This window comes from Neophocaena asiaeorientalis, unplaced genomic scaffold (genome assembly GCF_003031525.2).
Source record: "Neophocaena asiaeorientalis asiaeorientalis breed wild unplaced genomic scaffold, Neophocaena_asiaeorientalis_V1.1 scaffold205, whole genome shotgun sequence".
NCBI lineage: Eukaryota > Metazoa > Chordata > Mammalia > Artiodactyla > Phocoenidae > Neophocaena > Neophocaena asiaeorientalis.
In genome coordinates, this window is record NW_020174369.1 from 1,147,141 (window position 1) to 1,174,632 (window position 27,492).

Below are 27,492 nucleotides of genomic sequence, written 5' to 3' on the forward strand. Positions count from 1 at the left end.
GTAGGTCATTTGAGGCCAATCGGAATGTGGTCCATCCCAAGGCCATTCTCTAGGAAGCTCTGTGACTTGATTGTACAAAGCCCTCAGGCTAGGAGCGGGCTTAGCCTTCGCCATACTCCCACCTCCCCAGCCAACACCTAGTTTAGGGTCTGACCAAGTCCTGTAAAGGTCACAGTGGGAAGGGTAGATGTTTTCCAAGCAGCTGGGAAGTGCTTCTGAATAGTAAGTGATCACCAAAGCAGCATGTGAACAACCTGTGCGTCAGAGACTTAGACTCCTGACATGTGACCTGAGGCAAGTTTCTTCCCCTCTTGAACCCTGACTGCCCGCATGGATAGAGTGAGCGAGTAGAATAATATCTAAGACCTCTTGCTATTGCAACTATGAGCACGAACCTTCCGTATTTCTGGAGAAAAGGATTCACAGAATCTGTTGGATTAAAACTCCCAGGCTGGAAAGAAGCAGGAATTATCCTCATTTCACTGAAGGGCTCCTGGGGCAGGATGGCTCCTCAGACACCAAGCAGAGAAGAGGACTGAGCTCCCTGGCTTTGGTCACTGAGCTGGAAACATTTAACAAGCAAGCCATCCAGGGCCCTGCTTGTGTGCTGAGGACAAGAGGCTACTTACTATGCAGCAGGCCACCAGGGCTCCTTGAGCAAACCCCGCCAGGACATCACTGGGATGGTGCTTGTGGTCAGACACGCGGGACAGTCCTGTGTAAAAGGCCATCATGATCAGGGTGAACTGCAGGAGGGGCCGGAGCAGGCGGGCCCCTCGCCAAGTGAAGCGGGCCTGCAGGTACAGCTGGAGGGAGGAGACAAAACGAACAGACACTGAGTGACTGGCTGCTCCCCTGCATTCTAGCCCCAGGTTGACACACGGGACATTGCCACACATGGAACGGTCTGGAAGAAAGGGCATTCAACTTGGACTTGACCTCAAGCCCATGTTTTTAAACCTTGAGCCTTAGTTCCTCTACTAAACACTAAGAAAAATGGAGCTTTTCTAGGGAGGTAAGCTAATAAGAGCCAAGGAAAAGAATTCATGAGAATGGCCTTAGCACGCTGCCTGGCATGTACTAGACCCTCCAGAAACTTGAGTTTCCTTTTATCATCTTCTTGATTGAAACCAACTAAAGAATAGTAACTGGGGTTAGTAAAGGTTTCTTTTTACAATTGATGACAACTCATTCAATGCGCATGTGTGTTTTCCTGGAGATTACGGCTATACAATCCCTACACTACCTGCCTCTCAGGAGTGTCATGGAAACACAAGCATGATGATGGGGTGGGGGAGGGTGGTTTATTATGATAGTCACAAGGGAATGCTTCTGCTTCAAATGACAGCAACTCTATCAAAGAACAAGCTTCTAAGTCACCACTTGGAACTAGGGATTTTGCATTAGAATATGAGGAAACACATAAACCAACCAGACAATGCCAGAGAGCTTTCAAAGAGAGGTTGACAGAGACTGGACTGGGTGGGGTAGAAGAGTAACCTGAAGAAAAATGGAAGAAAAAAACCAAAAAGCCGCTCTGGCGGAGGCAAAGAAGTTGCAATGACGTCAGCTGGGCATTGTCCCTTGGAGTTATCTTGATGCAGTTTCCGTTCTAACCTCTGGGCACAGCAGACTTCTCAGGTTCCTGTGGGAACTTGGGAAATGAGGGGGAAGACACAACGGGACGAGGGGAACTTCCGACTACAAATCAAAGCAAGGCACTGGGAGACCAGAGAGAGGGGAAGAGAGCAGAGGGAAGGGGCTGACAGCCTAAAGATAGACCTGGACAGTGGCAAGGGAGTGACTCTGCCCTTCCTGAGACAAATGGACACCTTCCTTTGGGTGGTCAGGATTGACAAGCCAGCAGTAAACCTGAGGAGATAGAAGAGTGGAAGATTCCAGAGTCACTCTTGCCCGCGTAGGAAGAACCTCTAGCACTGAAACCTCAACGACTTGGAAGACAACTGCAAAAAAAACCCAGGCCCGGAAAACAGCAGGCAACTTTATAATCACTACGAAATTATATAAATGTATTGTTGGGAAATGTAAGAACAAATAAAAAATAATAAAGAGAACGCACTGATGATGTTGGCCACTAAACAAGTGATAAAAACCAATCGTTTTGCAAGAATAAAAAATACCCAGTTAAAAATCTAAAAGAAGAGATAAAATCATCATAATGGGGCCTTCCTGGTGGCGCAGTGGTTGAGAGTCCGCCTGCCGATGCAGGGGGCGCGGGTTCGTGCCCCGGTCCGGGAAGATCCCACATGCCGCGGAGCGGCTGGGCCCGTGAGCCATGGCCGCTGAGCCTGCGCATCCGGAGCCTGTGCTCCGCGACGGGAGAGGCCACAACAGCGAGAGGGCCGCATACCGCAAAAAAAAAAAAAGTCATCATAATGGCCAAGATGATGCTATAAATAGTTATTAGCTTACCAAGAACTGCATAGAGCCTTTATGAAGCCAAGGACATAAAGGACAATTTGAATAGATCGCTAGGATTTTTATTTATAAGAACACCCATTTATAAGAACCCTCAACTTATAAACTCAAAAGTTAATATGTAAACTTAATCAGATTCCTAGGAACATCCTAAAAAGGTTTAGAGAAAAAAACCTTAAAAAATTATTCTAAAATTAACCTAAAAGGCCAAACCTGTGGAACTAGCCAATAAATAAATAAATAAACACACACACACACACACACACACACACACGCACGCACGCACGCACACACAGCTCAATAAATAAGCCAGGCACTATGATAGGTGCTAAGGACACAGAAATGAGAAGTTATAATTCCTGCCCTACGAGCATACAGTTGGAGGAACATATGAAAACATGTAAGTGCACTTATGGGCTTTATAGAAACTAGGAAAGAAGTTGGGGGGACCAAGGTCAGTTACTAAGGGGAAGGTATACTTGACTTGAATCCTAAACATGAATAGGTATTTTCTAGGAGTTAAGGGGATGGTGTGTATGAGGGGGTGTGTATTCCAGGCAGAACAAAGGCTTATGAGACAGCAATCAGAGCAGCAGAGAACTTCTTGAAGTTCTGTAATAGCAGAAAAGGGGGTATGGGGCAGGGGATGGGGGATGGGGTGAAACACAGGGCTACAGAGGCAAACACAGGCAGTTCATGAAGGGGACTGGAGGTCAAACTAATGAACGTGGCCTTTATTTAGTAGGTCAGTCTTTCCCAAACCATACTCTATGGAATACTAAGGGTCTTTTTAAAAAAGATTGGTAAATACTAAATGTTTATTTTCATCACTTACAAGACATTATTTTTACAGAGTATCTACCTAATGAATCACAATTGGGAAATGGTACCGTAGGCCATGGTGTAAAATGATTTTAAGCAAGGTACTCAGTCCCAGAAAATAATCTGCAGGTCAAAGGCTACTCCCTCATTTCTGCTGAAATGACCCAACAAACAGCAGATTCTACAATCACGAATCAAAGAAATCTCTTCCTTTTTGAGAGTGAGAATGATGTGGATAGCTCCAACTCAACCCGGTCTCTAAGACACTAGCAAGTTCAGGGAAAAAGGACTAGGCCCTGTGTAGCGTGACCACCATGGTCTGGCCTTCCTCCAGCCAGTCTTGGCCATGGACAGGGGCGGGGTGGGCAACGGAAGGGGCACAGGTTTTCACCAGAAAAACCTCATTGGGGAATTCCCTGGTGGTCCAGTGGTTAGGACTCCATGCTTTCACTGCTGAGGGTGTGGGTTGGATCCCTGGTCAGGGAAGTAAGATCCCTCAAGCTGCAGGGTGCAGCCCCCAAAAAAAGAGAAAAACCTCATGGAGCCTCAGTTTTCGCCCATGTGAAATAAGTGTAACAACCACTGTTTCACAGGCTGTAGCACAGATTGGTGCTAAGTGCCTGGCACCATGTACTGCTCAAAAAACAGATGCTTTTATCCTCTAACCAGGGGTTTTTTTTCTCTTAATTTGGACCTAATAACCTCAAGGTTTTCTCATTTCCCTCAATTTAAAAATCTGCAGGTCCTCAAAAAATGACTGTTCAAAATCCTCCATCTCTCCCTGCCCCCTCCATGTAGACTTTAGGTCACGGGCCCTGGAGATCAGGGTGGGACAGAGGAAGGGTGGGTTTCCCAACCGGACGAGGCACACATCTCCCCTTCCACTGACTCAGATACTGAAGGCTGGAGCTTAATATAAGGAAAAAGCAAATACATGAGAGGAACTTGAGGAGGGAGGAAGAGACTTGTCATCAGAATAGCTTCAGAAAGGGAATGCTCAGGAATAAGAAAGAAGTGAGGGGCCATCTTGGGGAAAGAATCCCTTCGGGAAGCAGTCAGGCACGGAATGAGTGGGCAGATGGAAGCTCGCGCCCCCAAATCCATCAGCAACTGACACATTTATTGAGAAATGTCTCAAGATCTCAGGGTGGATCCTGGTGTCTATAGCTGGGGCACAGCAGTAGCAAAGTGAATTTTGGGGTGAGACAGCCCTGATTCCAGTCCCAGCTCTACCACTCACTAACTTCTCTAGGCCTCAGTCTCTTTCTCTGTGAAACCGGCAGGACAACATCTTCCTCTTAGGGTTGCCAGGATCAAATGAGACATCACAGGACCCTGCCTGGCGTGAGACAGGGACTCCAGGCACTCTTTATAGAAATCGATGTCACCCTTTCGCTTTGATAGATGAGATTGACTCAATGACTTTGTTCATTTCACCAAAACAAGCGAATTACTAAAGAAAGGATTGCACAATGACCTTTCACCCAAGGACTACTTTAGATTTGAAAAGTCAGCTGAGGGCAACAGGCTTTGAGGTTGACCAAAGGATCTGATAACACCCTCTGCCCTACCCCAATCTAAGTGCTGAATGGATTGGATTTTGCCAGTTGAAAGCCCAGTTCACAAGAGCCACTCACTCCAGGCCAGAGGCCCGGGCCTCACCAGAATCAGTGAGTACATTCTGGAACACCCTGCTCCCTTGGAAACCTGACCTGGGGATACTATGTGGGTCAGGAGGCTCCATTCATTCCCACTCCACAGGGGGCAGGTAACCCTTACTCAGGAGAGGGAGTCAAACCTTGTGGCCCCAAGGATGTAATGCCCTGTCCTAGACCAAATAGCAAGGAGCCTCTCCCAGAATCAAAGCTCCTGCAGGGGCTTCAGCAAAGTCCCAGGCACCCTGAAACGGGTGGTTAAGAAAGGGGTGAGCACAGCTGGACCTCTTCTGGCCATCTGCAGCCCTGAGGTCCTGTCCTCTCTGTCTTCAATTCCCCACCTGTGTGAAGGTCTCTGTGTTCAGAGAATCCACTTCCTGTGTGTCAGTGCAATGCCACAGAAAGTGCCTGACTTGCAAACAGAGCAACTGGATTTGAATCTTTTCTCTGCTACACACCAGCTGTCCGACCCTGGACAAGGCACTCTGCGTCTCTGGATTTCTGCTTTCCCATATGTCACATAAGGAGATTCGTTCACTTAAAAAAAAATACTGTGAGCATCTATTCTGTTCAAAACTGTGAAAGACACAGACATGAATAAAACAAGTTCCTTCACACAAAAAAAGAATATAATCTTTCAATCCCTTTCTGGGACTAAGATTTTTCTTCCAGTTGCTAAAATAAAACTGCTGATTGTAGATATGGAGTTTACAATAGAAAGGTGTATGTCTGTCCCCCCCACCGCCCCCCGATGTATATGAAAGTCCTCGGCACACAGAACTCACTCCAGAAATGGAGCTCTCTTCTTCCTGGTCTGAGCTTCAAAACTGGGATCCTGTGGAATTCTAACAAAACCTCCTTAGAAAGATCTGGCTGAGTTCAAGCCAGCTTGGGGCTGAACCAGCAAGTCAGACTGGGGTGAGTTTCACTGGGTCTTGCTAAGTCATTTGTGTTTCATTACACAATTTGCATACTGGTGAAACAGGTCTGTACTGTCCTCTGGCTTCATTTCCATTGCTCTTGGGAGCTCTCTGCTAAGAGTGAGAAGGAGGCTTTTGTCCTTCCACTGTCCCTGCCCTCTTTCTTCCTGGAAGTCTGTCCAAGATCGCTGACACCCATGGGAGAAACTTTCTCCCTTCTCCCATCTCCTCCATGGCTCAGGTTCACGTGCCTGGTGACTCTACGTGGTGCAGAACTGGGAAGTTATTCAACTACGTTCAGGACAAAGAGGAGTTTTTAGTTGACTTTTCTCCTCCTTTAGAAGGGAATCGGATCTTGTTTTCTGCCACTATCAGGGGGAGAAAAAGAAACTACTGGTTTGCTGAGCTCTTCGACACCGAGCGAAGTGCTTTAAATTATATCCCCTGCAATTGTTACAACCATCCTGGTAGGCAGACACCATTGTGCCCATTTTACAGATGAAGAAAGCAAGGCCAAGAGAGGCCATGTCACCTGCTCAAGGTAACAATGGGCCATGATTTCCATTGAGTAAGATTTGCCTCTTTTAAGTCCATGCTGTAACCACAGAACCACCTGGCTTCCTTAGGGAATTAGTGCTTTGCATGTCAAGTATTGGTCTTTTGTATTGGACTTCTGTCTCTGGAGAAGCAATCTGAGGGGACTATACAGGCGTCATGGACTAAAGGACAACCCGAATGGGACATATGGAACTTCAGGCTCCTCTAATTCACCTGTCACACACTTTTATAGCACGCACGTCTCAAACACAGGTGTATAGCTTTTGTAAGAGTTAGAATAGAAGAGTCTCTTACCAGATCTTAAGCTCAGGAGAGCCTGTAAACTGACTCAGAGCAGAGTTAATAGTCCTTTCCTCCGGGCTCCAATCCCTCAGTCCACCACTATCAGAGAACTTAGCCAACTGATTTGCAACTATTTAAATATTTTTCAGGCTTTCCTCACAAAATGTGAGCTCTTTTGGTGTCCCCAGGTGCTCACACAAGGTCTGGCATAGAACAGGTACTCAGAAACTGCTGGATGGATGGATGGATGGATGGATGGATGGATGGATGAGGCAGGCAGGAAGAAGAGGAAAAACATCTGGTGCTGTGGTTTATCCCCCCTTGGAAACAACAATCTTGTTCCCGGAAGGGGTTTCACCAGACACTCCCAGGATCTGTGGGCATGTGTTGTGGGCATACCAGACCCCACTGCTCCAGGATTCTAAACATGTTGAACAAAAGCTCAATGACTAACAACCAGAGGCCAGAGAACATGGCTATCAGAGCACAGCCACTTCCCTGGTACCCAACAAACCCTCTGACACATCAACAGTATTCACGGGCACCACAGTGAAGAGTCCAAAGGTAAACAGTTCAGCAAAGAGGCAGCAAAGGCCTTCCCTACATCACACAGGCCCTTTGTGATCTATCAAGTCAGTGATGAGGAGATGAACAAAGTTCTGATTGGAATGGAAAAGGAGCACGGCCTGGGAGTGTCAAAAGACGCGGGATTCATCCATCCATCCATCCATCCATCCTTCATCCATCCATCCATCCGTTCATTCGTTCATCATTCATTGCATACTTAAGTATCAGACACTGGGAAGTGAGAAACAGCAGTGAATCAAGAGACCAAAAACCTCTCCTTCATGAAGCTTATAATTTATCTGGTGGAGATACACAGAGTATGTCAGATGGTGAGAAATTGGGGGAAAAAATAAGGCTGCAAAGGGAGTTAGGGAGTATAGGAGGGGGCGTCCAGGGAAGGCTCCTCTGACAAAGTGTCCTGAGGAAGGGGAGGGGCGAGGTGCAATTCCCAGGAGAGGAGCTCGGCAGTCCAGGAAAGGGCTCACTCAAACTTGCTGTTGCCTGATCTGAGTTGCAAAAGGAGGAGCCGGGGCTGACGACCCCCAGGGTCTTCTCAGCTCTCACTGCACCCTCCACGCCCTGCTTCCTACCAGCCATCAAAGCCCTACTCAACTGAACGCCTGCAGATCCCACATCACCATCCTCCTTTCCACCTGTGCACCTGGCAGTCCTTCCAACCCTCCCACCATCCCGTGACTACCTAAGGGAAGCCTTCCCCGGCTTCTGCTCTCCACTCCAGCTTAGCCAGGGTGCCACAATTCTGAGCTTCCATAATAACCTATACACCCCGGGCCCTCCTGTAGCATGGACCAGACTATCGTTACTGTCCACCTGTTCCTCTAGACTGAACTCCCCAAGGGCCATGCCCATGCCTTGCCAATCGCTATATCCCCACCCCTGGCATGGGGCTTGGTGCATAATAGCTACTCACTAAATACATGCTGAATGATGAACGTTGAAAGCATAGGTGAGCTCCTTGAGGGCAGGGCCCATGTCTGATTCATCTAGCAGCCCCAGAAGGCAGCAGCATGCCTGGTACAACAGAGGTAACTCCAGGTGTGCTATGTGAATTGGTGCCTGGCTCCTGTGTTGCCATTTTATCCAGACAGCCAGGCCATCCTCAATCCCTGACCATGGAGGCGCGGGGCCAATCCAGATGTGGTCCTCTGGAGTTCAGACCAGGGCTCAAGGGTAGGAAGCACTGTTTATGTTTATATAGGCTGCGGGATTTCTCTGATTAGAATTTGCATTAATCTCTGACAGGCCTTAACCTCATCCTTAAGCTTCCATGCCCAGAGATAATTTGGTGTTTGGAGCATGGTTTTTCCAAGCTATCCATTTTACAAATCAAAACCTAATATGGAGCGCCCTCCAAAGCCACGGGAGGCTCTAGATGGTGGCTGGAACTGAAAGGCCTGGTGAAGGGATGGCTGGCGCTTCTGGTCCGCCACTCTCTGAACTCCGTGGAAATCTGGGCAAAACTGTCTCTGAGTGCCTCCCATCTTCTCTTTCAGCACGTAGTCCAAACTGCTTTTAAATAGAACCACAGAGATTGAGAATCAGAAGACACCTTCTAATTCCACTCTTACATTTGACGGATGGGGAAAGCAGGGCCCAGAGAAGAAAACTGGCAACAACTCTGCAAAAACAGACACAATTGTCTCCCCTTGACAGATGAGTATACTGAGGTTCGAAAACCTAAGTAATCAACTCCCGGTTCCACAGCTAGTAATTGGCATGGCCAGAGTCACCCAGGTCTGTCCGACTCTAAAGGCAAACATTGTCAATGCCATGCCCAGCTGGTTCAAACGGGCTTCTCCCCAAGGCTCCAGAGAAGCTGTGGATCACAGGCTGCCTTCATAAAAGCCCACGGGGCTCTGTGGGAGGCCAAGTGCTGCTCCGGCACTTCCTGCAGCCCAATATAAAAGCCCTGTCGGAGGAGTCTAGGGGCTTCTCTGATGGACTGCAGGATTTCCCACTTCCCCAGACAGGAGGCAACGGTGTTCTTCAAAATTCCTTTAGAAAGCTTTGCAAATTGGACTTTCAAAGAGTTGAGATTTCTGTGTAATATCACATAAAAAGGAGCCCTGGTGAAGGGCACTGTCCTTACTTCTTAGCCCTTACCTGCAGAGGTTGTTTTAAGACAAGATAATCTTCGAGCTAACAGGAGAGCCCTGTGTTTGCACGTTGTATATGTGGGTGTCTGTGAGTTGTGAATGTATGTTCGCAAGAGCTCTGAAGAGTGTGCGGTGTGTGCACGGGGGAGTGTGTGTAAAAATATGCTTCAGAGATGAAGGATTAAGGAGGCTGTCTTCTTTCTTCTTTCGTCCTCCCCTCCCTCCCTCCCTTCCTTCCTTCCTTCCTGGAATATAAAGGCACTATAATTTTTTCCTCCCTCAAAGATGCAAATAAACATTCAATCACAATCTACTCCTCACCCATCACCCCCACAGAGAGCTCTTGCTATGATCATAGCTTCCAGGAGGTGATGGGTGCTGGGGGGAGGGGGGCATCTCACCCATTAAAGCAGATCTGAAGAAAGGCAGGTCACCTTCAAGCGACATTGAAATTAGGGTTGGAGCTTATATTCTGTAAGTCTATCCTGCAGAGGTTTGTTTGGCCTTATTTTTTGTCATGCAGCACAATGAAAAGAACATACAACGATGCTGGGGTCATGAGGACCAGCCTTCAAATACCTCTTAGATTCAGGTTTGTTTGTTTGTTTGAAACTGAAAACAGTGTAATCAAAACGCATCTCATGGGCTTCCCTGGTGGCGCAGCGGTTGAGAGTCCGCCTGCCGATGCAGGGGACACGGGTTCGTGCCCCGGTCTGGGAAGATCCCACATGCCGCGGAGCAGCTGGGCCCGTGAGCCATGGCCGCTGAGCCTGCGCGTCCGGAGCCTGTGCTCCGCAACGGGAGAGGCCACAACAGTGAGAGGCCCACATACCGCCAAAAAAACAAAAAACAAAAAACACATCTCACCGGGTTATTGAGAGAATCGAAAGGTATAGCTTGAGTGCGACACAGTGCCTGGCACCTAGAAGGTACCAGAAACCTGTCAGCACTTTTACTTTACAAAACACTGAATTATATTTTGTAAAATTGCTTCCAGCCCTGGGTAAAATATAAATGGAACAGGAAACAAAATATTGCTGCTAAATTGTCCTTCCTAAGAGCAAAGCAAAAACTAAAACAACAACAAAAAATGAAGAATGGTGGGAAGTGCTCTCCATGAATTTTTAAAATCCACATTTAATGTTTTTAGAGGTTGGGGCCTACCTCTTAGCGCTGTATCCTAGGTAACAGGAAGCCTGGAGGCCTCCAGACTTGGAAAGGATTCGGGGGAAAAAACAAAACAAAACAAAAAAAACCTCTCTGTTGATTTTCCAACTCCTAATTATGCTTTTCAAATAAGTTGAAATCAAAATGTTCTTTTTCCAAACAGCTTATGCTCCTCTGAGCTACATCTGACCTTTCAGCGCCTTCTCGCTCTGAACTCCATCAAAGCAGCCAAAAGCAGGAAGTTCTTTGGCACACGGAACTCATTCAAGGGGAAAGGAACGGCAGTGGGACCATATTTAATTGACAAAAAGAAACAGACCAGCGGCTGTCTGTCTGTGTGGCAGCTGGAGGGGAGCAAGGCGCTTCACCTGCACCATCCTGGCATCTCCAGGAAGCATGGCATGGCGAGGGCAACAGGGGACCTCAGACCATGGCTCTACCACTATCTGAAGGTCCTCCAACACACTACTGATCCTCTCTGGGCCTTGGTCTCTGGATCTGAGCAATGGGGCCAAGGATTTCCTACTTCACTGTGCTATTATGAGGTCACATGTGCTCAGGGATGCAGAAGGATTCTGTAAAACTCAAAATCACTCTGTAGTCACATAATGATTTTGAAAGCCCTTCCATCAGTAGAGGGTGGGGGAGGAATGGCACGGAGAACATTACGAGGAATTCGAGCACAAGGCATGGATTTGAGCGATAGTTCTGGTGTCTACGTAAACTTTGGCAGTTTGCTTTAATTCTCTAAGACTTACTGAGTAATTCTTTCCCACAGTAGAGATAATATTACTTATAACATAAGGCTTCTGAAAGGATCAACTGAGTTCATGGATTTTCAGAAAACGGTGCTTATTACCATAAAATGTTATACAAGTGTCTTTATCACTTAATCATTCCAAAATGGGTGCTCAATCCTTATCAAGCAGCCATGGTAAATATTATTTTTATTTGAAACATGGGAAAAGTCTGGAAAGTGAAACAACTTCTGCTAACTCAGTGGCAGAGCTCAGAATAGAAGCTAATTCTTCTATCTAACTTCTTTTTCAAAGATTTCTCAGTGAAGTCTGTCCCTAACAATTCTGATGGCTCTTTGCACAGACAGGATTGAAGCTGGGGCTGGACTCCACTGGAATCAAAGTACTTACCACCAAATACAGCATGGTGTACATGGAGAAGGAGGCGTGGCCAGAGAAGAAGGACCTCCTGTAAGAGCAAGAGAGGGCAGTGTAAGGGCCGTATTCATATCCCCGGTACATGTCTGTGCATCTTCCCTCCCTAGACAGTGACCCCGAAAGCAGCACTGCCTTGTTCATTTTTGCATCCTTGGTAGTGGTTTGCCTGGAACCTAGCAGGCACCCATGAATGTGTGAATAAACGAAACAAAGAAAGAAAGAATGAACCAATGGACTTAGCAATGCTCTATTGCAACTGTTTATTTACTATCTGTCTCAATCATCTGACTGTGAGTTCCTTAAGAATGTGGACTCTGCTTTATTCACCCATCTAAACCAGGGCCCAGCTCTGAACTTGGTACCCTACTAAGTAGGTGCTCACTGAACTGCCTACAGCAAAGGCATGGACACAGTGCCACGGGAGGTGGGGTCTCACCTGGCTTCCTGGACTTTGCTGTCGTCGCCTCTGCATTTGTAGTTTTGAATGTAGCCCTCGGAGCAGTTGATTTGACTGAAATCAGGGTTGCAGACGTTCAAGAAGTGAGGACGCAGGCGCCCTATGGAGACTTTGGCAATGTCTGTGAAGGACTGGCTGATGGCACAGCCAAAGAGGAAGCAGCCCACTTGCTTATAGAGGGCTGCCACATAGGGATTCTGAATCGTGGACCGGGACTTCTCCTTCAGGTAATAGATGCGGTAGAATTCCCCTGTGATGATCTGAAAGACAATGGATGGGGGTTAGGCAGTATCAAGACCCATCAACAAAAGTGAGGCGTAAAGGATATCTACTGACATAAGAGATATTCAGTACATAACTCCAAGTTATAATCTAGAACATCCCAATTTTCTATTTAAGAAGTATACAGACATAAATATGCACAGGAGAAAAGATTAATGTGCTAACACAGTCATTTTTTCCTTGTTTTAAAAAGTTCTACATGGCCATATAGTATTTTTGTGACAAGAAAAATATGCAGTTGAATTATTTATATGCAAATATATAATATATAAAAATACATAATATATAAAAGTATATTATACACACACACGCATATATTTTAAAACAAAGAGAGAGACAAATAATGACTTAGCTATTGAAGAATCAAGGTCATGGTCTGAGGGCCTAAACAAATTTCCGGATTCTGGGATTTGGAGTAAAGGATCACCAGCAATGATCTAACTTTACACCGGGCCTCAATCTGTGCCATGTCGAGCCACGGCCAAGGTTTCTGTGGGAAAGGGCGAATGCCCCCAGACCCAGTCCTGGGTTTGAATCCAGGCTCTGCCACCTACCTGGCGTCCTTCTGAAATAACTTAAATCTCTGCAGTCACTGCTGGAAAGGTGGTAACATGGATGGGAAATGCCCTGTTGGGTCATAGAAAGTGATTCTTTCATTTTACTCTTTAGAAGTAGCGCATGATGAAAAGAACACTGGCCTACAAACCAAGAAACTTTTATACAAGGCCCTTCAGATCATACCCTTCCTCCATCCCACAGTGCCTACTCCTTAATGCTCAGGGGCGATTTATCACTACTTTAAAGAGAAAAAAAAAAAAAGAAAAAGAAAAGGGCCACCAACTATTGATTATCTATTGCATACCAGTATTTATTTTTTATACACTTTATTTTATGAACTCCTCAGGACCACCAGGAGGTGGACTGAGGCTCGGGGAGGGAAAGCACCTTAACCAAAACTGTCGGGTTTTACATTAAGAACGGGGGGTGGGCAGCTGACTCAAAACGCCTCTGCTGCCTACACGGCCGAGGACCAGTTCTGCGCCGGTGATGTACCACCACACAGCCTGCTGCCCTTGTCTTAACTCCACGGCACAGCCCTGGCCACTTCCTGGATGCAACCAGAGTCCAGGGACAGCGATGTTCAACTCACCACTCACCACAAAGTCCCTTTCACACTTCCTCATGGGGTTAGGCCACACTGATGAGACACACTTGCCCTTTCAGGGAACAGAGAACATGTTCACAACCACAAGGGAAGCAATAGATTGACACATCCGGGCAGTCCTTCTCAAAGTGTCCCGTCATTCTTTTACAGCTAGGGAAGGCATCGAGGCTAGGGATCTGATCCAAGTCCAGGGCTCCCAAGTCTCGGGGGAGGATGGCCACGAAATTCCAGCTGGGCCCAGGGGCGAGCAGGTGCAGTCGTGACAACAGCTACCAGCACCGCTAACATTTATACAGTGATTCTGTGTTTACAAATACTTGATATTTCTAAGTGCTACCCTTTGGTTTCCTAGATCATATTGAGTTTCCTAGATCATATGACTCTATATTAGAGAGAGCTGATCAAAGGCCAGTCTGGTCTGGCATCCTGGCGTAGCCACTTAGGACGATCAGATGAAGGAACAAATGAATGAAAGGGAGCAGGATGGTGGTCCTCACAGTTGCTTTATTGCAAAATTGGAAATGTCATCTAAACATTACTAAGAGTCCTTTGACAACATGCTGCAGAGATTAAAATCTGAGAAGCCTAGCCGGTCATAACTGAAAGGCTCCATTATATACGGAAGAAACCGAGGTCCAAATTAACTCACATCTAAAGATTAGACCCAGGTGTTCTAACCCTCCACCCAGCATTCTTTCCTACCATTCATGGTCTAATTCCCCTTTTGAACCTGTTTATACTTTTACCCTATGTAACCTTACAGGCTAACACATTCCAGATGTTTGTTACCACCATCATGTTCTCTCTTTCTTATTCTTCTTTATTTATAAATCATGCCCACGTGACGTTAGACATGGGGGGGAAAAGCACTAAACTAGGAGTCAAGGGGCCAGGGCTCGAGTCCCTACTCACTGAGTGACTTGGGATAAGTTAGTTTCTCCATTTGCAAAACGAGGGCACGAGACTCCGTGATTCATTCCTTCATAACGGCAAAGACATTTATTCCCAGCTCTCCTGTGCCACCTCCGCCAGTAGCCTCCCAACCAAACAAAGGTAATAAGCAGTAGCAGAGGAACGGTATACCCTTCCCTGGAGATGACACCACAGGCAAGGAGCAGAACCAAAGCCCCATGAATGATCCCTGCCCTTGGATTGCTCCTGAGTTCCTTGAGCCATCCACTGCCACAGATTAAGAAACTGTTTCTAAATCTGCATGGCCTGAGCGTGATTTCCTATCTGATGCTGAAAAAGAACATGTGGGTTCCCACTGCGTATCAGCATCTCTTACATCATTTTATTGATGAATCTCAGGGGAGTCACCTCTCTGCGTCAGCCATCTTAGGGAGAAAGGGTTTGATTACACCTCAAGGACTGTTTTCAGCTCTAACATCCCTTCATTCTAAAACTGCAGTTTTCAGTGCCACAGACTTGCAAATAGCAAGCTGCTAATTAAAACGCTTCCTCCTCTCATGGGAAGATGAAAAAGAGAATATGTGATGGCCCCTCAAATTCCCAGTAACAACCTTAATAATACTAGCAATCTTTTATGTTTCTTTAGCAACCTACAGTTTCATTTAATCTGCAACCTGTGAAGACAATACACCCAGTTTACAGGTGGGAATACTAAGGCACTGAGAAATAATGACTTATCTGAAGGACGTGAGGCTAGTAAGCTTACAGTGTTAAGAACAGAGCCCAGTTATTCTGACTCTCAAGTTGAAAGACACACAGAAGAAATACATCGAGATCATTTTATTATTTCTATTGTTATTAAAAACAATTTCCACTGTAGAATGGCAACTGCGTATTTTCGAGGACAGGACCAGGCTGAAGCCATTTAGCAGACACATGACTCCAGGACCACATGGCTTCTGGGGCAGCCCTGACAGATCTTGGAGTTAATGAGCAACAAATTATGTATTTTCTCCATCCCCTTGTACAGAAGGGTCGGGGAGTCGACAACACAGCCATAAATCATCATTATGAACCAGCCGGGTTTGGCTTCTTGTAATCCTAACCCTTAAAAGACCATTTAATGAAATTCGGGCTACCCAAATACCTCGCTTCTGCAGAAGAGGCGAGGGCTTAAATTGTTCTCCAACACGTTACACACGTAACTCTGGAGTTCCAGATTTACTGCTTTCGGACTTTATTCATTACTCACAATGTTTTTATTCCCGGGTAATAAAATAAGCCCTTCCCTCCCCCTCCCTCTCCCCCCTGCAAAGGCTCTGTCCCCACTCGGGCCCATACTCCTGCCCCTGGAGCCCTCATTTCTGCTTCAGTCAGCAAGGTTATGATATGTAAATTTCACGGCTGAGAAAAATGCCTTCAATGTGGATCCCTTTCTGAAACAGCAAGCAACAGATTCGGGGGGGTGATGGCAGGCTGCCAGCGAGCAGAGAAGAATTCTCCCCTACCTGCCTTTTAAAGCACTTGGCACAGAATCTGGAAACTAATAAAGTGGGAAAGCATTGCAATTAAGCTATGAGTGGAGAGAAAGGGATCAGTCAATCAGTCCTTGCCCGAGAATGGCCGCAGTCTGGAGGGAGGGAGTCTCCAACTCTCAGACAGCTCCTCTTCCTGTCTTTTCTGATGTACAAGAGCTCAACTGGCCACAAATTCACAAATATTGAACTGTTCCAGAGGGGAAATTTGGAGAAACATTAGGAGAGACATTTTGGAAAGAAGAGAGCACATGGTGGTGAAAGAAGCACTGACTGTGGAGCCAGAAAAACCTTGGTCTGAATCCCATCTCTTACCTTGGACCTAGATAAGTGACTTCACCTCTCTGGGCTTAGGTCTCCTTGTCTATGAAATAAGAGTAATATCTTGCCATGTACACACTACTATAGTTAAAATAGATAGCCAACAAGGACCTACTGTATAGCACAGGGAACTCTGCTCAATATTCTGTAATAACCTAAATGTGAAAAGAATTTGTAAAAGAATAGATACATGTATATGAATAACTGAATCACTTTGCTGTACACCTAAAACTAACACAACATTGCTAATCAACTGTGCTCCAATATAAAATAAATTTTTTTTTAAAAAGTTCAAAAAAAAAAAGAGTAATCTCTACCTGACAGGATTGCCAGGGGATTCAAGAAGGTGGTATATCAGGGGCTTCCCTGGTGGCACAGTGGTTGAGAGTCCGCCCGACGATGCAGGGGACACAGGTTCGTGCCCCGGTACGGGAAGATCCCACATGCCGCGGAGCGGCTGGGCCCGTGAGCCATGGCCGCTGAGCCTGTGCTCCACAATGGGAGAAGCCACAACAGTGAGAGGCCTGAGTACCACACACACACAAAAAAAAGAAGGTGGTATATCAAATGCCTAGCACCTAGCAGAAGAGCCATGCAAACATTGTTCTTTTTTTCTGCCCTTGGAAAAAAGAGAAACAAAAACTTAACACAGGCATACCTCATTTTATTGTGCTTTGCAGATATTGTGAGGTTTTTTTTGTTGTTTGTTTTGTTGTTGTTGTTTTTTACAAACTGAAGGTTTGTGGCAGCCCTGCGTTAAGCAAGTCTATCGGCACCATTTTTCCAGCAGCATTTGCTCAATTCGTGTCTCTGTGTGTTACGTTTTGGTGATACTCGTAATATTTCCAATTTTTTCATTATTTCATAATTATTTCATTACTAGTATATCTGTTATTGTGATCTGTGTTCAGCGGTCTTTACTGTTACCATTGCAAAAAGCTTATGATTCCCGCAAGCCTCAGATGATTGTCAGCATTTTTTTAGCAATAAAGTGCTTTTTAATTCAGGCATATACATTGATTTTTAGAGATAATACGATTGCACACTTAATAGACTACGGTTTAGTGTAAACATAACTTTTACATGCACTGGGGAAACAAAATTTCGTGTGACTCGCTTTGTTGCAATATTCACTTTATTGCAATGATCTGCAACCGAACCGGCAATATCTGTAGGAAATGCCTGTACTTTTATACAAGACATCTTTTCCAAGATAGTTCTAAGAGACCCTTGGAAAGGAACATTCCACACTAAAGAATGTGGAAGTACCACCCCTCCAGGGTAGAACCAGAAAATATGGGTGTGGAGATGTTGGTTTTGACCATTTTATCTAGGATGTCTCTTTCAGGGGAACAAAGCAGAAGGGAAGTCTAAAATCCCAGGCAGCGAGGGCTATTTACAACAGTCCCCTCTATAGATTTTCCCAAGAAAAGACTTTTGCACACAGTGTCCCAACAATCCTTCTTTCAGAGCCTGAGAACTCATCTTCTTCCCCTGCTGAGTTCGAAGGACAAACTTCCCTATATTCTGATCTGCTTGAATGATAACATCTGCACAGCCTGTTATGGCTTACAAAACATTTCCCTATCCACTGTTATCTGCTTCTCACAACACCCTATGGATTACTAAATTATTATCCATACTTTATGAGTATGACGAAGGCCAGAGAGGCCATTGAATCACCCTCAGGTACAAGGCAACGGGCAGTGGCAGGGCTGTCGCTGCAGCCTGGGCCTCCCGTGTTCTGTCCAATGGCGTCAAGCTAGCTTTCTCTTAGAAGCCCTAGCAGGTGGTGGCAGGATGGATGTCTCCAGGGGGACAGACGTTCCTTGAGCACCTGGGAAGGTCATGTAACCCTGTCAGGCACGTGCACGTCTAGATCCCTGCCAGCCACAGAGCACCAAGCTCCCCCTTCACATCTCAGCTCTGTGGATTAATGAACTTCTCTCAGTCCAGAAGAGATTCATTCATTCAACAAACATTAAATGATGGAGAATAATGGAGAATCCTTTTCTTCACATTATTTCTCAGTCCCAAGGGAAAGGAAAAATGTAACGTATCTGGGTCCTGCTTCTAAGGATGGAGATACATGTAGCTGTGCTTTCTTTGAGCTGAATGCTCCATCTACCACAATAAAATGCAGTATCTTTCGTGACGAGAAATAACTGATGAGAAATTTAATATCCCATTCTTCTCCCACTAGGTTGTCTTCAACCTCTTGGCAGGAGATCAGCACCTGACAAATCGGGAAAGGCAATGGGAACCTAAAGCTGTCCGAGGCCACCGGTGGAGATTCTGGGCTTTATGGGTAGGTCAAAACTCCAATATCTAGAATAATGGACAGCAAAGAAGCCAGAGAGAGGTCACCACAGAAGCTATGAATGGTTGAAATCAGTAGTGGCTGCCCTAAGCCCACAAGCTTTACAAGGCAGGCAGTTTGAAGCGTGAAGCATCGTATTTTCCAAAGTCAGGGACTCACGGCCATGTGTCTCCTAGATGACCAGCTCTGCCTATCCATGCAAGAGTCTCCCGACTGTTCTCTCTGTAACGTTGCCTATTGCCTACCTCTCGTTCCTTTTGACCTTGAATTTCCTAACGTCCTTAATATCACCACTGTGCTTTTCTTCCTATTTCTCAAACACCCTTCTTCTTCCAGTAGCTCCACTTTTGGGTTCTACCAGGTAAAGGTAGGTCTTCCTAGGGTTGTATCCTTGCCTTTTCACTGTGATCTCAGCTGCTCCAATAGCTTCAATGATTACCTCTGTGAAGATGACCTTCAAAAGGGCACCTTTCTCTCTCTAGTTTCAGCTTACCATTTACCCCTATCAGTCTTGTTCCAATCTTCTGCCAAATCATCCAACTAGTTAGTTATCAAACCGATGTTATCAGCAAGTCAACCTGACCAAGGCACACTCATTGCAACTTCTGCCCCAAACCTCACTTCTCTTCCCTTCATTTCTACTCAAGATGCCACCAAACATAGAACTGCAAAGACAGGAAATCTTAGACCCCTCTGTCTCCTTTACCCCACTGTCATCAAATTCTGTTCATCTCACGTCTGCAAGGTGTCTCACATCCATTCTTGTTTCTCTCTTCCCCTTGTATTACCACCACTGTGGTTCAGGCCTCATCCTTAACCTTGGCTGGAAAATTGGCCCAGTAGGCTGAAAATACTTTCATCAATCTCTAGGCAATTAACTGGAGTAAAAACTCCTCAGCACTCAAGGAGTTTCACAGTCTTGCAGTTATCTCTTCCTACTTTATCTTTGTCTACTCCCTTACACTCTAGTTCTCCAGCCAAACGGGTCTGGCTCGACTACTCTTGAAAACACCCTATTGTTTCGGTCATGGTGAAGCCATCCCCTCTGCCTGGAGTATCAGGATCTCTGATGAAAGTCTCGCCTCTGCTTCAAAGTAGAGCTCAAGTGCCGACTAGTGCACTGGGTTAGAGTTTGGGCTCTTTTACTCAGGAGTCTTGGACAACTGAGCTCTATGACTCTCAGCCCTCTTATGTGTACAAAGGGGGATGATATGATGACAGTACCAAGAGCTCAAGGGTTGTTGTGATATTAAATGGGACAAGTGTTCCATGAAGGAGGATGATGATGAAGCCTTCACCAATGAAAACAACCCTCAGTGATCTTCCTCTCAACTCCCATAGCACTTTATTTACACCTTAGACCATCTATAGCATTTGGCCTGTTTTGTCCTTAAAGCTCTCACCTCTCTGGGGCCCACCCACCCTGCACACCCCTGACGCTCTTCTAGTTCTCAGACCAATTCTTTAGTCTCCTTGAGGATCTAATGGTACAGTCAGTCTTGTACTTGCCCTGCTTCCCCTTTATACCATAAGCTCCAAGGACAGTATCTATGTCTTGTCTATCAGCTTCTAGGCCAAGAGGAAGCCTAGAAGCTGCCTGCTTGTTCTAAGGAAGGTCTCACCCAGAGATTCTGCACAAACCACTCGCTACAAAACACCATCCCACACTGTCAATCTCGGGCAGTCATCTGCCCGGTGCTCTAGATGTTTCGTCTTCCTCTATACATTGAGCTCTCTACACCAGGAACTAAAGATTTTCTAGCTCACTAAATAAAGAACACTCTGCATAGCCCCTAGCACTGAGGGGGTCTTCAATGTCAGTTCACACGCCCGGCTCTGAAGCCAGACAGACCTGGGTTTTCATTCCTGCTCCCCATTCATTAAGCAGAGTAACCTCACACTAGCCACATCCCCCTTGTAAGCCTCAGGACCTTCCCTCATTTGTAAAATGGGGTAAATAATCTAACTCACGCAAACAGATTTCCCAGCCCCCTGAGCGTTATCACTTAAAGTGGAGAATATCACCACCTTCATATTCGATACATATTCCAAATAAACCTGAACCCTTAAGAGTGATAGTAACTAAGGAAGAATTTCTGCAGAGTGTGGGGTGTGGAGGGGAAAGGGAGAAACCTAAATCCTAACCTCCATGCCTGTGTTTGTTACATTGCAAATAGGGCCCCTCCCCCCACCGCACCCCCAGGGGTAAGAAGGTCTCAGAAGAACTCTGTAGCTGTCTGATCCGGGATGACACAGTTGAAGGATTAACACGGCCACTCTCTGTTGGTGGTCTTGGTAATTGCACAGATGTAGTGGATTGTAAACTGGGGAACTGGGTCTCCCACCAAGGCACCACTGGGCCAGCTCGACTTCATGTTTTTCAGAGTTGAAGACTCGACTAACCTTTAATGAGGAAGCAATCTTGGGGAACCTTGTTTTCTTGGCAGTGCTCTCTCAGATAAAGGGAGATGGGGGGGTGGGGAGGAAGTAATGAAGTCCAGATGTGGGCAAACTGAAGCCTGATCCTGAATAAACAAGTCTCGGAGCTATAAGCTCTTCTTCTTGTCTCTCCAGCTAGAAATGTGCATATGGTAGAGAGCAGGCCCCCACGTGCATCAGGGACCACAGAAAAGATTTTAGGGAGATAAACAGGACACTTGTCCCTGCTTCCTAGGTCCTCTGACATCTTTTGGCCTAATGCTTGTGAGTTTCTGCCCAAAATGCATGACCTCCTCTGTGATTTTTACAAACATGTATATTGAGCACCCAAGTCTGTGCCTTGCACTAGCAATACAAAATCAAATCAGACCAGTCCCTACCGTGATGCAGCTAGCAGGATAACGAGGAAATAGACAATCAAACAGACATGACAGTTCAGCAGTGACTGCAACGATAGCGGTGGGCCCGGGGACCTCTGGGACCTTTGGAAGGTCGGGGGAGGAGGCAGCCAAGGGATGCTTCCTGGAGAAGAGGTGATATTTGCTTGGTGTTTATTTAGTACTTACCATGTGCAGGAGGAAAAGACCTGATCCCTGCCTTGCAGGAGCCTATTATCTAGCTGGGAGACAAGATGTGGACACATTACAAGGCGATGTGTATTGAAGGTGCTATTCGTCTGCTTGAGATGGGGCAGCTTCTGGAAGTTTAGCGACAAGAGACAACACACAGATTGTTGGGCTGAGAGGTTCAACACTGCATCCCCAGCACCTGCCACGCCCTGGGGGCTTGATAAGTAATTGTGGAAGGGGAAGCAGCCTTTAGAAGGTAGCAGTGGTGTCGTTATTTTTCTTAAAAGCCTCGCCTTAGGATCCAGAGGACTACTGGTCTGGCCCCGCCGCTCCTTAGTTATGGGAAAGTCACTTCATATCTTGATTCCCAGTTGCCTTAGCTGTACCAATCTACCCCCTAGAATCACTACCAAGTACAAGTGAAAGAATATGCGTACGAAGGTTACTTTGTATGCACAGTACAAAGGCTACGGTACGACACTACAGAAAAGAAAAGGCTGATTCTCACTGACGACACACATAATGTCACTTGATTTGACTCCCAGAACTAGCCTATGGAGTTGGTGAACTCCTGTCACCAATTTACAGTAAAGGAAGGTATAGCTCTTTTCCAAAGGGGTCAATGGATTGCTCGAAGTTGACGGACAAGTCACAGAATGGATAAGCTCAGAAGGTAGGCCGTGAACCTCAATCAGAAGATGCCAAAGCCTGAGCTTTTTCTCTAGTTAGGAATGTCATGACAGAGGTCAAAATCAATGGGATCTGAGGAAAAGTAGTGCTTTTACGGCCAGAGGGAGAAGGGGATTCACTTGGCATTCATCATGCTTCAACTGCTAGATATTAAGAATCTTTATTAAACCCCTTTCAGGGTCTGACCAAGGCAAGCACTGAGCTCATGTTTATTTAAAAAGAATATTAAGCATTTTTCCATATTAAGATCTTTGCCCGTAATTCTCTTCACAGCGCGGTACAAGGCAAATCGAGAGAAGGCTAGATAGGAAATGATATGTACTGCTTTCGCTCCTGATCTCACTGCTGTAGAGTCATTAAACCCTTACAAGGCAGGGATAGGAACCACTGCCTTGTGGATTTAGAAGGAATTCCTATTATGCTATAATTCCAGAATCTGCGATACATCTGAAAAAGAGGTCAAAATGACTAGATTTTTCCACATCTCCTGCCATAGAAAGGTGTCTGCTTTCTCTATAACTTCTGATTCGTGCATCTCTAAACCACACTCTAAACCCCACTGGCATGCGATTCCTTTGTTGTGGGGACTCAGACTGGAACAAGGGCATCCTAATCAGTAAAGGCTTCTCGTGTTGTTTTAAACAAACCTGACATTCGGTGGGAGGAGACCGGGGCAGCAAGTAGCAGGATGATTAGATTTCCAGCTCTGGGTACCCCCTCCACCCTCCCTGACTGTCATTCACGCCCTCTGATCAGAAGCAGATTCTGGCCGGGGCCAGCCAGGCTCTCTGGCCAGTCACAGTGGGAGAGAGTGCTATCGTTGTTGAATTCTAGTCGTATAGCTTTTCCAGAACTGAGAATACATATGAATGGGAATTAGTCACTTTTCCTCCGAGGTCTTTGCTTTTCCTTTTTCCCCTGAGTGCTCCGGTCCTTAATGGCAGGTGAGCAGGCAAGCAGACCTCATTAGGAGCCCACCTCTCACACATGCCTCCAGCTGAAATGCAGGGGCAGCTGGACCAGGAGGTAAAAGTTTTCTTGCAAAGAGCACTGGAACGAGAGTCAAGAGCCCCGGTTTCTGACGAATAAACTACAAGGAAAGAGCGGGAGATGTGACGAGTGCAAAGGCTGGAAGTCATTTCCTGATTCCACTTATACCGGGCATAAGGTCTTGGCTAAGTCACTTCACGACTTTTTGACTGTTCACTCATTTACAATAAAAATAGTGAACATTTACCTACTATACCGCTTGTGTCGGGCCCTAAGTGACTTTCCATACTTTAGCTCATTTATTTCTGAAAACTTTCATAAGTAGACATATAATGTCCATTTCACAGATGATCCCACTGAAGTGCAGTGAGGTTCATTAATTTGCTACACGTTCCATAGCAGAGGAGCTCAGGGATGAACCAGCGCTTACGACTTTAACCCCATGAGAAACTGAGACACCAGAAAACCTCGTGTCAGGGTGGCGGGGTTTCTACGAGGGCAAAAGGCTTGAACACGGTCTCAGGTTTCCATGGCACAACAGTAGCCCCTGACAAAGGACACCAATTATTACCGCATTTGCTTGGCTGGCCTTTTTCAGAACCAGAGGGAAGCCCCACCAAACCTATTTTGCTAACCCTGTGTGGGAGAAGGAAACATCGCTGCCGCCCATCCTATATAACCAAGGCCACAGCACGTGACCATTTCCAGGAAACCTGGGAGGTCAGGGAGAATTTTAATTAAAACATCCACGTGACATGAGGAGAGAGGCCAGCCACAGCTAAGCTCTTCAAAGCAGATTTTTCTTAGAAACACTAGCATCTCGTGAGGAAGAAGGGGCTCTTGGCAAACAGCAGGGAAAGAGCTGCTGACCAGGAATTTCGCTTGAGGAAGGAAGGATGGAAGAGACACGTGGACCTCAAAGAAGCCACTTGAGCACGCTGGGTCCACCCAGCCCACTGCAGCCGAGCATGTACCCACGGAAGGGATGGCATTTGAGTCCCACAGCGATCCCCAGGAGTGAAGTCAAAGAACACTCTCATTTTACAGACGAGGAAAACGAGGCCTAGAAGAACCAGCGATTCACCTAATTCACGCAGCCAGAGGGGCCCAAGGCCTCTGAGGAGTGTCTCTCTCCAGGGCGCCACGTCTAGGAGCAGCCCACTAGGCATGCCACTGATAATCGCACGTAAAGAGTACGAAGATCACAGAACATCCCTGTCACTGTGCTATTCTTATCTCAAGCCCTCCCGGGTTAGAGTCGGCTTCTAAAAGCATTCAATTAACGGAGCCTCCAAGTGTCAAAAGACACCTGTTCAAACCTTAGCACAAGATACTGTATTAAGTATTCGAACGCTTTTTCCAGGCAAAGCCATTCTTCCCAGAGAACTCAACCCCGCACTGTTAATTTGGAGCAAAGAGTAAAATTAGATTTCATATTTCTCAGCTTTTGAACACAAAGATCCTTAGTCCACCTTTAAGAAACTACTGCAGTTGCCAAATGGACTGTTTTTCTTCTAAAGGCTGGAAAGAATTCTACTAGCCTCCCTGCCCCCTCCCCAATGTCAAACTGTCGATTGCGCGCCTCGTTTACAATGTTATTAAAAAACAAACAGGGGTCTCAAAGTTATCACAAACCCCCAGAGTGGGGAAGTCAAAAGAAAAACTTCATGCACTGTGCTCCATGACCATCAGCAGCTTGCATTTGATGCAGAGAAGGCAACAGTCGCTAACTGCCCATCCCACTGAGCACTTGGATAGGACAGCCAACCTCCAAGCCTAAATCAAGCCTGCAAGATGGACAGAGGGTTTGGGAATAGCCAGGTTTAGGCTTGAATTTTTACTTGCTTTACACTTTGAGCATGTCACTGAATCCCTCTAAGCTTCTGATCTTCCATTTGAATGAGGAGGATACTAAGCCCTTATTTCACATGCAGTGTTCTTAATATTAACTCCTTCCTTCTTGGCTTGCTGTTACAGGCCAAAGATAAGCTTCCAGGCTAGGATGAACACAAAGATGGCTCAAGGATTTGAAACAAAGATTTTCGATCTTGGTGGATGTGATGCCTATCCCTTTGCCCATTTGGCTAAAGTTCAAGGACAAAGAAAAAATTTAGAAAGTATTGGAGGTGTGGAATGGATGGCTGTGAAAATGTATGAACTACAAATGATAAGACTGGAACACCCTCAGTTATTCTCCCTCTCCCCTGCCCTAAATGGACACATCTGAAACAGGGCAGTGACCAAGTAAAGCCCAGATAGACCATACCCTGATTCCCATGAGGCTACCATTGCTCAAAGTAATTCTGGACCTTGTCAAGTCGGTGGCACATTCTGGCATCTTCAATGAGGGCTTCATCCTCTAAGGGAAGATCTGGACGTAAGTCTAGATTTTACACTGGTGTATGAGCAACCTGGCCGGAAATTAAGAGTTTGCCAGTGACTTCAATATTCATGATCTCTTTTACTTCTGACTGCAAAGTTTTGAAGCAAGATGGTCACCCCTGATTTTAAAGACGTACAGCACTGGAACGAGATTCTAAAGACGTACAGCTTGGCAGTGGAGGGCCAGGTCTAGAACCTAGGTCCCTGGATTGCAAGTCTCATTCTATTTTCACTTTGACACTACAGTCCCTGGATAAGAGAATTAAACAATATGCCAGAGAATGTCAGTGGTGTTACCACTGTCAAAGCAGCACCACGAGAGTGTGGAAAGAACACAGAAAAGGCCTGAGATATTTGGTAAGGTATTACCCCCGTCCTCTGGGGCTCAGATTTATAGCACAGTGGCTAAGAGCTCAGACTCTGGGGTAAGGGACAATAGGTTGAAATCCCAGCTCAACCACTCATTAACTAAGTGACCTTGGACAAATTATTTTTACTCTGCGGACCTCAGCTTCTTAATTTGTAGAAGAAAGATAAGAACGATATCTAGACTTTGTTAGATTGTTGTAAGGATAAGGTATGCAAAGCATTGTAGAAGTTTGCTTAGCATACTTTTATAATACTTATAGTATATATATAAATATATATTTAGTATTTTAAAATACTTATAGTAATAGTATTAACTGCATGAAACAGTGTTAATCAAATGAAATTCTACTTGATCTTCCAAACCTATACTAGCTCGGACAGTCCACGATGGGCTTTGCACACGGCGGTCTGGGCGCTTACCGCGAGGATGGCGATGACAATCCCCACGGCGCAGAGCACAGCATCATTGATTGTCTCACCGGTTTTCAGCGGGTACTTGATGCTCTCGTCATTGCAGTAAAACCCCCGGTGGTAAGGCTTGATGGTGCTTGTCTCAATGATGATGAAGGGCAGGCCCGCTGGTCCAGATGGAACCATCATCGAATATACCAGAAAAAAACAAGAGAGAGGGAAAAACATCAGTGCGAGGAGGCCAAAGAAGAATGACCTACAGCAAAGACCAACCCAGATAACAACATCGACGGCAATGTTAATTCCTTGCATTTGATCTACAGCCTACAGAGAGCCTTCTCTACATGCACCCCCTTTCCTCCTTTAGTTGCCACTAAGAAGGGTGTGGTGTGATCCTCTTGCCTTGTCCAAGAGCACAGAGGGAGGCGGTGGAAGTGGCAGGGCAGGAGCTTTTCCACTGCTCTACAGCATCCTGCTAAAAATCAAAGCCCGATTTGTAATTATTCCTAACAAAGCCCCAAATCTAATGATGCCTCCAAGTGCCTTCCTCTCTTAAGTCAATCATTTCCCCCTTGAGAAGCTCATCCCAAGACTTTGTGGCTTGGAATTCTGAAGACTCTGGAATCAGACAACCTGAATTTGCACCCCAGATCCACCACTTCCTAGCAATGTGACTTCTGGTTCTCTCTCCATCTTCCCGAGCCTCAGTTTCCCCACAAATGAACTGTGGTGATGACTAAAGGGGAATAGGAAACAAAGCACATAAAACTCCTAGTACAGTGTTAGCACATAGTAGCTGCTTAGTGAATGCCATTTCCAGTGCTTTTCTTTCACTGTTCAAAGAGTCTTTGACAAGACTGAGCAGAGCTGAGCTGTGCCCTCCTGCCTACAGACCTGGAGCAGAGCCCAAGGGCATCAGGGGTACCGAGGCACTCTTGCAGCTGCTGC

General features: G+C 46.1%; 1 protein-coding gene across 1 annotated transcript in view; it reads right to left on the reverse strand.

Moving 5' to 3' along the window:
* The window catches only part of PLPP3 (phospholipid phosphatase 3), a 41,323-nt gene extending 14,593 nt beyond the window's left edge, over nucleotides 1-26,730 (reverse strand). The window contains exons 1-4 of the mRNA XM_024756221.1: nucleotides 26,554-26,730; nucleotides 12,139-12,419; nucleotides 11,676-11,733; nucleotides 630-806 (exon numbers count right to left, since the gene is read on the reverse strand). Of these exons, the coding sequence (XP_024611989.1) occupies nucleotides 630-806; nucleotides 11,676-11,733; nucleotides 12,139-12,419; nucleotides 26,554-26,730 (693 nt within the window). The remainder of the gene's footprint in view (nucleotides 1-629; nucleotides 807-11,675; nucleotides 11,734-12,138; nucleotides 12,420-26,553) is intronic.
* Nucleotides 26,731-27,492: the final 762 nt, after the last annotated feature.